At 43.1% G+C, this 10,891-nt stretch overlaps 1 protein-coding gene across 1 annotated transcript in view; it reads right to left on the bottom strand.

Annotated features, from left to right (window-relative positions):
• Nucleotides 1-10,503, bottom strand: part of TBC1D31 (TBC1 domain family member 31) — a 28,672-nt gene extending 18,169 nt beyond the window's left edge. The window contains exons 1-7 of the mRNA XM_015888574.3: nucleotides 10,345-10,503; nucleotides 7,287-7,433; nucleotides 6,185-6,300; nucleotides 5,312-5,490; nucleotides 4,224-4,375; nucleotides 848-1,007; nucleotides 357-557 (exon numbers count right to left, since the gene is read on the bottom strand). Coding sequence (XP_015744060.2) covers nucleotides 357-557; nucleotides 848-1,007; nucleotides 4,224-4,375; nucleotides 5,312-5,490; nucleotides 6,185-6,300; nucleotides 7,287-7,433; nucleotides 10,345-10,421 — 1,032 coding nt within the window. The 5' untranslated portion in view covers nucleotides 10,422-10,503. The remainder of the gene's footprint in view (nucleotides 1-356; nucleotides 558-847; nucleotides 1,008-4,223; nucleotides 4,376-5,311; nucleotides 5,491-6,184; nucleotides 6,301-7,286; nucleotides 7,434-10,344) is intronic.
• Nucleotides 10,504-10,891: the final 388 nt, after the last annotated feature.

The following is a 10,891-nucleotide window of genomic DNA, read 5'->3' on the forward strand; positions in this document are numbered from 1 at the left end:
AGTGGGAGCCAGCCACTGAATTAGCAGACAGGCATTCACATTAAGTTGTGATATAATTTATACGTTTGGACATAGTGGATGATAGAAACAGAGGAACTGCATTTTTTAACCTGGATTTAAGGCTGCACGCATTGGGTGAACCTCTCCTCATTAGGCCATATTGGTGGTGAAGACTGCTAAATGCAAAAGCTCCTTTCGCTGACGGCTTCCTTTTTTATTTGGAGACATGCATGGAAATCCAGGAATAATGTGCCGTGATAGTTTTCACTGGAATATCGCTCCCAAACAGCCCCTCTGAACATGCCCAGACCAAATAAACGCAGAATGGGATGTTGGGGGCTTCCCTTCAAGCCTACCTTGTTGATTTCTTGGGTCAGAGCCTGGACGCTGTATACACTGAGGCTGCCGTTCTCCATCACTGCTGCAATGTATCTTCCGGAAGGACTCACTGCAACGGTGCTGATCCCCTCTTCGTGGCTGCCAATGTCGAACAGGAGCTTGCACGTACTGATATTGATAAATCTCATGATATTATCTTGGCTCAGCACTCCCAGGACCTAGAGGGAATGAGGAAAAAAAAAAGGGATTTCAAAGACAGTTCATTTGCATGTTTTTAGTAATTTTTTTTTTTAAAAACAAGGCACTTCTGTACTGCAATCCAAGATATGTGAAACTAGTGGGACATGCATCTGAGAACAATTCTTTAGTTTTTTGGTTGCAGCTTTAAACAGACTTAGGCCGATTCATGCAATGTGGTAAACCCTAAACTGGATTAGAAAGGGAGGTGGAAAAACATTCAATGGATATCTGACACTTCTCTTTCTGTGCTTCAACTTCTGCCACCCACCTGATTAGAACCCCCATCAAAGCTATCCGGAAGAAACTCCAGCTGGCGAACGGCTCGCACCTTGGTCGGCATCTGGATGATTCGTAGCAGCTGCTTAGATTCCAAGCACCACAAGTGAAGGTGATTTGATTTGCCTCCTGCTGCAAGGACTCGGCCATCTCTAAAATCCCACGCAAGACACAAGTGGCATTAACTCCCTCATCTTTATGGCAGCATACATCTCACGGTTTACTCCCACAGCATGCAAGCAGATTGCGAAGACTGCTCAGTCGGGATGAGGAATTGCCTGACGTATGTGATCCCTGGTTCAAAGATTGTATAAATTGAAGTGATTCCTTATCTACGGTCAGGTCCAGAAATATTGGGACATCGACACAATTCTAACATCTTTGGCTCTATACACCACCACAATGGATTTGGAATGAAACAAACACAATGTGCGTTAACTGCAGACTGTCAGCTTTAATTTGAGTGTATGTACATCCAACTCAGGTGAACGGTGTAGGAATTACAACAGTTTGCATATGTGCCTCCCACTTGTTAAGGGACCAAAAGTAATGGGACAGAATAATAATCATACATCAAACTTTCCCTTTTTAATACTTGGTTGCAGATCCGTTGCAGTCAATCACAGCCTGAAGCCTGGAACCCATAGACATCACCAGATGCTGGGTTTCATCCCTGGTGATGCTCTGCCAGGCCTCTACTGCAACTGTCTTCAGTTCCTGCTTGTTCTTGGGGCATTTTCCCTTCAGTTTTGTCTTCAGCAAGTGAAATGCATGCTCAATGGGATTCAGGTCAGGTGATTGACTTGGCCATTGCATAACATTCCACTTCTGTCCCTTCAAAAACTCTTTGGTTGCTTTTGCAGTATGCTTTGGGTCATTGTCCATCTGTACTGTAAAGCGCCGTCCAATGAGTTCTGCAGCATTTGGCTGAATGTGAGCAGATAATACTGCCCGAAACACTGCAGAATTCATCCTGCTGCTTTTGTCAGCAGTCACATCATCAATAAATACAAGAGAACCAGTTCCATTGGCAGCCATACATGCCCACGCCATGACACTACCACCACCATGCTTCATGGATGAGGTGGTATGCTTAGGATCATGAGCAGTTCCTTTCCTTCTCCATACCCTTCTCTTCCCATCACTCTGGTACAAGTTGATCTTGGTCTCATCTGTCCATAGGATGTTGTTCCAGAACTGTGAAGGCTTTTTTAGATGTCATTTGGCAAACTCTAATCTGGGCTTCCTGTTTTTGAGGCTCACCAATGGTTTACATCTTGTGGTGAACCCTCTGTATTCACTCTGGTGAAGTCTTCTTTTGATTGTTGACTTTGACACACGTACACCTACCTCCTGGAGAGTGTTCTTGATCTGGCCAACTGTTGTGAAGGGTGTTTTCTTCACCAGGGAATGAATTCTTCGGTCATCCACCACAGTTGTTTTCCGTTGTCTCCCGGGTCTTTTGGTGTTGCTGAGCTCACCGGTGCGTTCCTTCTTTTTGAGAATGTTCCAAACAGTTGTTTTGGCCACGCCTAATGTTCTTGCTATCTCTCTGATGGGTTTGTTTTGTTTCTTCAGCCTAATGATGGCTTGCTTCACTGATAGTGACAGCTCTTTGGATCTCATCTTGAGAGTTGACAGCAACAGATTCCAAATGCAAATAGCACACTTGAAATGAACTCTGGGCCTTTTATCTGCACATTGTAATTGGGGTACTGAGGGGATATCACACACCTGGCCATGGAACAGCTGATAAGCCAATTGTCCCATTACTTTTGGTCCCTTAACAAGTGGGAGGCACATATGCAAACTGTTGTAATTCCTACACCGTTCACCTGAGTTGGATGTACATACACTCAAATTAAAGCTGACAGTCTGCAGTTAACGCACATTGTGTTTGTTTCATTCCAAATCCATTGTGGTGGTGTATAGAGCCAAAGATGTTAGAATTGTGTCGATGTCCCAATATTTCTGGACCTGACTGTAGATTTAACAATCTCTAGTTTGGACACTCCAAGGAAAACCATGGCAATACAACAATCACTCACAATGAATAATGTAACATTTTGCAAACAGGCTGATGTGTGAGGGGGGACCCAAAAAAACCCGGAATTATCTTCTGGAGGGCGGGGCCCTTGTAGTACAGACTTCCCCCAGTAGGTGAGTGTTCTAGGAACCCGTCTGCCTCAGTGTACCGGCTGGGTTGTTGTTCGGCTTCACTGAGGTTTTTTTTAGAGACTCTTTCAATGCGTTTGCCCATTTCGTGATGGGTGATTCGTGCCTTGCTTGCTCACGTCTGAACAAAGAGACAATCGCTTGACTGCGTGCCGTGCTTTGAAGAAGCAGTTGGAGGCTGACCCTGATTTTTTTCCGAAAGTCATAACTGGAGATGAATCTGGGTGCTACGCCTATGACCCCAAAACAAAACAGCAATCCAGCCAATGGAAAACTGCCACATCCCCAGTTTGTTGTATGTTTGAGCACTACGTCCTACTGAGTTTGATGAGATTTATTCCAAGGTGAAGTGCGTTGAACTTCAGTAGTTAATTTGCTACTCTTTGTTAGGCGTTTTGGATGCCGGACTCTAAGCCTTTGCTTGCCTGGTGGTTACTAAGATCTGGGAAAATGGTAGTCCAAAATATCTAGAAAGCTTCTAAGCCAATTCCAAGCATAGAAGATGGCAACCAAGTCACAAAAGAAATGGCAAAATGACGGATGGACTCAGTTTCTGGCTCATAAAACAAACCACAGGAGCACAACAGAGGTGGCTGGGCGATGGCTGCAGCTCAGTCGCAGAGAACATGCTTTGCAGATCAAGATGCCAGGATCCAGGCCCTACATCTCCAGGAAGGGATGGGGATCTCTGCCTGAATCTCCCAGAGCGACTGCCAGCTGAGGAATAGACAGGATTAAGGCAGATAGATCCCAATTTCTGATACACTCTGGCTTATGATTTCAGAGGTTGTGGAAAGACATCTAGCAGAGCTGGGCAGCCATGGCCTCCAATTGTATAAGTGTCCTTGAGACTCTTTTTCTGACTCCTGGGGCCCTCTAAGATCACACTGCCAAATTATTGTGTGCAACATTTCCTCTCCCCTTCCTTTTAGTAGAAATAAGAATAAAACCTGACAGCGTAAGGCTTAATGCATCTATTTTACAGCTTCTTTCAGCCTGCAAACACATTTGGCTGACGGTAGTTCCAGTCCTTGGTTCATCAAGAATTTTAATTGCATTGCCTTGTTCCTATGCAGGACTAAGCCTGCATTTAATAATTTGCAGGAGAGTCCTGCATCTAGTCTGGACCTTAGCTAAAACTAAACTCAAAGAGGATAAGGCAGGATTCTTGCGTGCTGAAAGACCACACGTACCGGGTAACAGCAAAGATCTTGTACCGCAAGGAAGAACCTTCGATGGGTGATGGAAGCTGATACTTGCAACGAAGCGTATCAAACTCCCACGCAAACACTGAGTTATCTTTGAAACAGCTGAGAATGGTGTTACTTAGCGGAAGAAAGAAAACCTGAAAGCACAGGGAAAACAAGCATGTTGAAAAGATGTTTTAAAATGAGCAGCTTTCTCTCAGCAACTTGAAGATGTGTGGACTTCAACTCCCAGAATTCCCCAGCCAGCTCTAACCCTAACCCTAACCTTAACCCAATTGAATTAAGACAATGTTGATACATCTATGCCACTGTTTCTCAACCTTGGCAGCTTGAAGATGTGTGGACTTCAACTCCTAGAATTCCCCAGCCAGCCTTCTTGGCTGGGGAATTCTGGGAGCTGAAGTCCACACATCTTCAAGTTGCTAAGGTTGAGAAACACTGCTCCAGAGCAAGGATTATATGTATTTCAGCATCAAAGGAACATGCATGTCTTCTATCTTCTCATTATTTGATGGAGCCAGTGGGAGCTTTTTTCAAACTGAAATGATTTGCTGGGTTCACAGAGGATGGAAAGACAAAGGGTAATTTTCTTTTCTCCATTCTTATCTCCAATTCAAAAATCCACCTCTGCACTTCAGTTATCTTTAATGGCGAACCCTGCTCTCAAGATGATTGTGGCTGGCTCCTAGAGAGGTCCCCTCAACCTTCTCCTGGGTTCTTATACACCTAATACAGAGACCAGGAAGCAGGCATCCACTCTTGGCCCAAGCCATCAGCGTTCATTCAGCGGATTGGGAACAGCTGAATTAAGATGATTTGCAACAGGAGGGCCGCTGCCATACAAATGTATGGTAACAATTAAGAAGTGAGTCCCTCAATATCTAAAGGTAGGGTCCAGGTGTGAAAAGACCAAAGACCACTGATGTAAACCATGGGGAGGTCTTCCTTCTGTAAAGTCAGCTTTACTGTGATCCTCACTGGGGCCTGACAAAAATGTAAAATGGTCACAGATTTCAGGAGACCAAAAGATTCAGGAGATTAATCTGGCAATGGAGGACTATCTCAAAATTCACCTTTTGGATCCCCACGGAATGACGGACATTCAACTTCCTTTTGCGCTGGAATGTGTCCAGATCCCAAAGCTGGGCTGTATCTGCAGAGCATGTGATGGCGTATCTGCCAGAGCCATGAACTGAGATCGAAGACACTGAAGAGTCATGTCCTCTCATCCAGCTAACAAGTTCTTTGGTTGCTGTGGAAGTAAAAAAGAGGGGAAAAGGTCAGAATTAACACAGAAAGAACCAGGAGGCTTTAACATTCCAAACCTGAAACATTTTGACATTTCCAACCTCACTAGAAACGGTCCAGTACCGTTTTGACTACTGCATACGTATTCCAAGCTTGAAACAGAATGGTTGGAACTAGGAACATGAAATGTGTTCTATTCCTTCTTTGGACCTCAGTCCCGCTGTTGAGTGAGAAGAACAGCAGGTTTTGCACAAATGCAGGTGGAACATTTCCATAAGGTCAAAATAACTGTTTCAAACTTGAAATATTCTGCACATCATTACATTACTCTATAGCAGTGTTTTTCAAACTTGGCAACTTTAACATGTGTGGATTTCAACTCCCAGAATTCTCCAGCCATCATACTGGGTGGGGAATTCTGGGAGTTGAAGTCCACAAATCTTAAAGTTGTCAAGTTGGGAAAACACTGCACTATAGGGACCTAGATCTATAATGCCTAGACTGAAGACTAATCCCTCTCTTTCTCTCTCCCACTGTCTCTCTCACTCCATATAGCAGATGTCCAAATCTGGTGCCGCCAGACATCCTAGAATTTCCAAGCAAGATGGGCCTTGGGTATGTTGACCAGGAATTATGGGAGCTGTTCTTCCAGCACCTTTGAGAAGCTGTGTACTATGGATTGGAAGTTTTCTAATTACCTGTATCAAAGCATTTTATGGAATAATCAGCCAAAGCCACAAGGAATTCTGTTTTCCTGCGAAGAGTAAATGCCAGAGCGGTGCAAGCTTGAGCTGTTCGTTGAACCAGGTTGAACCTATTGGGACAAATCAAAATTATTCCGGCAGAGCATAAGACATCACTTACAGCAGCTGTCAGGTCAAACAGTCTGTGAATGTTTCATAGACTCCTTGCACAGTAGCTGAGAGACAGCCACACACTAATGTTAAAAGAGACTCATTTAACCAAAGGACTCAGCATATTTTAAACCAGGCCAGATCTTTTTTATTTGTACATATGGCGCAGTGGCTTAATGACGCTGAAAGCTGCTGGCCAGAAATGGTCGACGCTTCAGCGGTTCGAGTCCAGCCTTCGCATTAGCAGGGTGAGCTCCTGTTTCCTCCCCAGTTCCTGTCAACCCAACAGTTTGAAAACTCACGTGAGTAGATAAATGGGGACTCTCACTCCGGTAGGAGGAAAAATGCTGGTGGCGCCTTGCAAAAAGGAGTTGGGAGCAGTTGCTGGTAAGCGCAAAAAAAAAAAAAAAACCCGCGCGTGCCTGAAAAGGGCACGAAGCAACGGAAACCCCGCCTCCTGCGCTCACCAGCTGGGCTCTGCTCTAGGAAGGAGGCTCTGGCAGACCACTTCCGAAACACTTGCCTTGAAAACTGCAAGGACTCGTCCAAGCAGTCACTGCAGAGTCGGTAACGACTGAGCGCAGATAAAAAATATATATATATATATATATATATATATATATATATATATATGTCTCTCTCTGTACACACACACACTTATTTATATCTTCCTGTCTGTCTGTCTGTCAGTTGTTAAGGAGTTAGGCGGCCTTGAAATGGGAGAAATAAAATAAATTTAGGCCATAACTAATCCTCAAGAAAATAGAGTATTATTTTTATTCATTGCAAGATTTACTATCATGCATATGGAGAGAATCAGAAGTAGGACTACAATCTTGAAAAAGCCCACATGGTCACTAGCAAACATGTACTTCTACCTAGGCAGTTCATATATTTTAAGCAAGAATAAACTAAAAGATGAAAGAGAGAGATACGAAGCTCTTACCTGTTGCCCACCAAATCAAAAACATAAATATTCCCTTGATGGTCTCCAGCAAGTAGAAACTCTCCTGAACAGTCAAAGGTCACATTCAGAAAACGTATTGTCTTGGAATGATATCCTGTGGCAGTATGAATAATATTTACTATGATTCTGGAAAGAAAGCAAAATGAAGTTAATACCATGTTATCATAAAAAATTCAACCTTAGTCCACTGAAACCAAGCGGCTTGGACAAGCTAATCTTTGCACAAAACAGGGGCTCCACGCAATCAAAGCATCAGACATCTTCAACTTTTTGACATACGTAACAGTACTTTTTCTTGCATAAAATGATTCTTTCACCAATTCTTTTTTAAAGATTACCAAGAAGAGGCAAAATATAGAACAGATATGCACTGGATGTATAAGATTATTTCCTCTGATTACACATATGAAACAGAAAAAAAATAATTCAAAGGAGTTCAAGTACAAATAAGTCTTACTATGCATAAACGATGAATTAAATTAACTGTAATGGTTAGTACTTTCTTCATTTTTTTTTGTTTCAAAATCAGGTTACAGATGAGTTCTTTTTTTTTACCATTTTAATCTGTTGCTTTGAATGGAAGAAGAAAAAATGCTTTTGATTCGTGGGTTTCTGCAAATATGTGCAAATGTCAATTCTCAAAGGCAGTTTCAGCACAGGACTATGTAAGTGGATAACACTTCTAGAGAGGTGTGAAAGTTATTAAAGAACTAAAAAATGCCTTTGAACTGTGGTGCTGGAGAAGACTCTTGAGAGTCCCCTGGACTGCTAGGAGGTCAAACCAGTCAATCTTAAAGGAAATCAACCCTGATTGCTCATTGGAAGGATCGATAATGAAGCTCAAGCTCAGATACTTTGGTCACCTAATGCGAAGAGAGATCTCTTTGGAGAAGACCCTGATGCTGGGAAAGATTGAAGGCAAAAGGAGAAGAGGACGGCAGAGGATGAGATGGTTAGATAGCATCACTGAAGCAATGAGCATGAAACTGAGCAAACTCAGGGAGGCAGTGAAGGACAGGAAGGCCTGGCGCAATACGGTTCATGGGGTCACGAAGAGTCGGACACGACTTAACGACTGAACAACAACAACAAAAAATGCCACAAGAATGGTATTTGCTTCTCTCGGTATGGAAGATAAATTATTGTAAAAGACCTGGTACAGACTTTTCAGACACACCCAGCACAATTTGATAACCCAGAAGTGCCAAATTCTCCTGGCTAAATTTCAAAAGTGTTTGCAAGAAATACATTCAATCTTCCTCCCCAGCAGTGTCAAAGCAAGGCAGGAGAAAAGAAGCTATTTCACAACAGGGAGGAAAAGAAAGAAAAGGTTGCTATAAAATATAGAAAAAAAATTCTGGAGGGAGAGAATGGGTGGCCTCGCATATTTTTGGCAATTGTCTTGCACATTGCTTACTTCCCTGACTTATAACTGGGATGAGATGAGCCCGCCATCCCTGTTGTGGGAATACAATCTTCAACAGAAGGAGTGCCCACCCCCATGACAGAGTTTCAACGGGGCACATTTCCATCATATAAATCTATTTCAACTGATAGCTGTTATTTCTTAAGGGTGTTATAACAGACTCTACTTGGAGAGTACACGCACAACTACTTCTCCCCCATATGATGTCAACTACTTTGTGCAAAAACGAATCATGAGTTTTAATCTGGAATGATTCCTTCTTATCAGTTGTGGATGAGAAACCCCATTTACTATGTATATTTAAAGCAGTTGCATCATGTTCTCTCAGGGCATTCAGAATTCTTCCAATATTCTATTTTTATCAGCATAAAGCAAGGGGAAGATTTATTATGCTCTGCAGGGGGTTCACAATGCAGTTCATGAAAAACAGCCTCCGGCATGATCATTTTAAATAAAGTCTTAAACTTATTTGATTACTAAGCTGTCCCCAAAACGAGTCTTATTGGTTTCCTTGAACTTTGAGTTAGAAATGGGACTGGTTTTAATATTCTGTTTTCACTTCTGGAGTTATGGATTTGCTACTATTAAAATCTTAGAGTTGGAAAAGTTCCTCGAGGTCATTGAGTCCAACCCCAGCTCAGTGCAGGAATCCAAATTAAAGCATCCAATGATAAAGCCCTCTCTGGATCACTGGCTCCACATCAAATTGCTCTTTTTAAAATATCCAAACAGAATCTGCCTTCCTCTGACTTAAATCCATTATTCCACGTCTTGCACTCTTTCTATTATATGTGATTTTGGTTTTGTAAGCCATCCCGAGTGAAGACCTTTAAAAGCAGCATAGAATTAACTTAAATAACAAATATGAATACATCAATTTGAAATGAATATAGTTTTAAACCCTACCTAAAGAAACCCGAGGGGACTTACCAGTATCGGCCCTTAGATGCTCAAGAGGACGCTCAAATTTGACTCAAACCAAATCAAAGGGCAGAATTATTAAAAAGATCTCCAAACAAATAAAACATTCAAACTGTTGGATTCCCCTTACCAATAATCAGGAGATTATTTTTTACTGACCTACAGAAACATTATAGGGTACTTAAACCTTAACTACATTCATTCATTTATTCATTTGGGTTAGGTGATTTTATGACACTAAAACAAAACCAATAAGCCCACTTTTTAATTATGCTGCTGTCCTAATCAATTCCCACTGATACATAAAATTGGTACTTCATTCCCTTAAAATTTGCCCCCAGTCTCAGAAACACATACATAAGTGAATAATCGTATTTTTTAGAAACTGCCTCACCTGTACGCAAGGACACTATTTAGCTATCCTAACTAACAGTCTTTGAGCCCTTCACGGTATCGCCTGGTGCAACCCCCCTGCCCTCAAAAAGTCCTCTCCCTTCCGCTGTTGGGGCTGATGGGAGTTGGAGTCCAGCTCTTTTAGAGGCCCATCGGCTAATTTAGCACCTCGGCAGAATGTGATGAAAAGAGTCATTCTTGGGGGGGGCCGGACTGATAGACTATCACTGGAGATGGAGGCTCCATTGTTGGATTGTTGCTATGCAGCCAATGATGCTGCGGCTAACGGAAAGTTACCCTTGCTGTGCTGCCGGGGAGGGCCTGCGGTGCCAGATCTTGCCCTGTTCCCTGTTGCCCACATCCGAGCTCTGCATCTCGGCGGGAAGAAAGCAGAGCCGCCGCCGCCGGACCGAACCCGCCCCAACGGCCGCTTCTCCTGCCAGACCGCTTTGACTTCGGGAGATACCAATACATCCCCCTATCGGAGGGGGGATAGGAAAGGAACGCGTTCCATTGGCGTGGACTCAGGAAGGCAGAGACAGGAGGCCTTCCCCTCTCTGTGTGGAGCATTCCAAGCGAAGGCTGCTGGGAACTGTAGTTTCCTTGGCCATTGGATGATCCAAGTGCGGGTCAGTGTTGCAGCAAGGGACGAAGAAACAAAGCAAACTCCCGTAACCTACCTGTTGAATTTGCAGTTGTTGCAGGCAAGAGAGTCTTGTAAAGTGTCTTCAAAATAAACAAACAGTTTAGGTCCCCGGAACAGGTATATCACTCCTCCTGTTCAATATGCATTCAGAATCGTTTGCAATTGTTTTAAAATAACTGTCTGATTTTCCCTTGCGGA

This window comes from Python bivittatus, unplaced genomic scaffold (genome assembly GCF_059951505.1).
Source record: "Python bivittatus isolate LINGU-HERP-01145 unplaced genomic scaffold, Pbiv_v1 ctg000590_np1212, whole genome shotgun sequence".
In the NCBI taxonomy this organism is placed as follows: Eukaryota; Metazoa; Chordata; class Lepidosauria; order Squamata; family Pythonidae; genus Python; species Python bivittatus.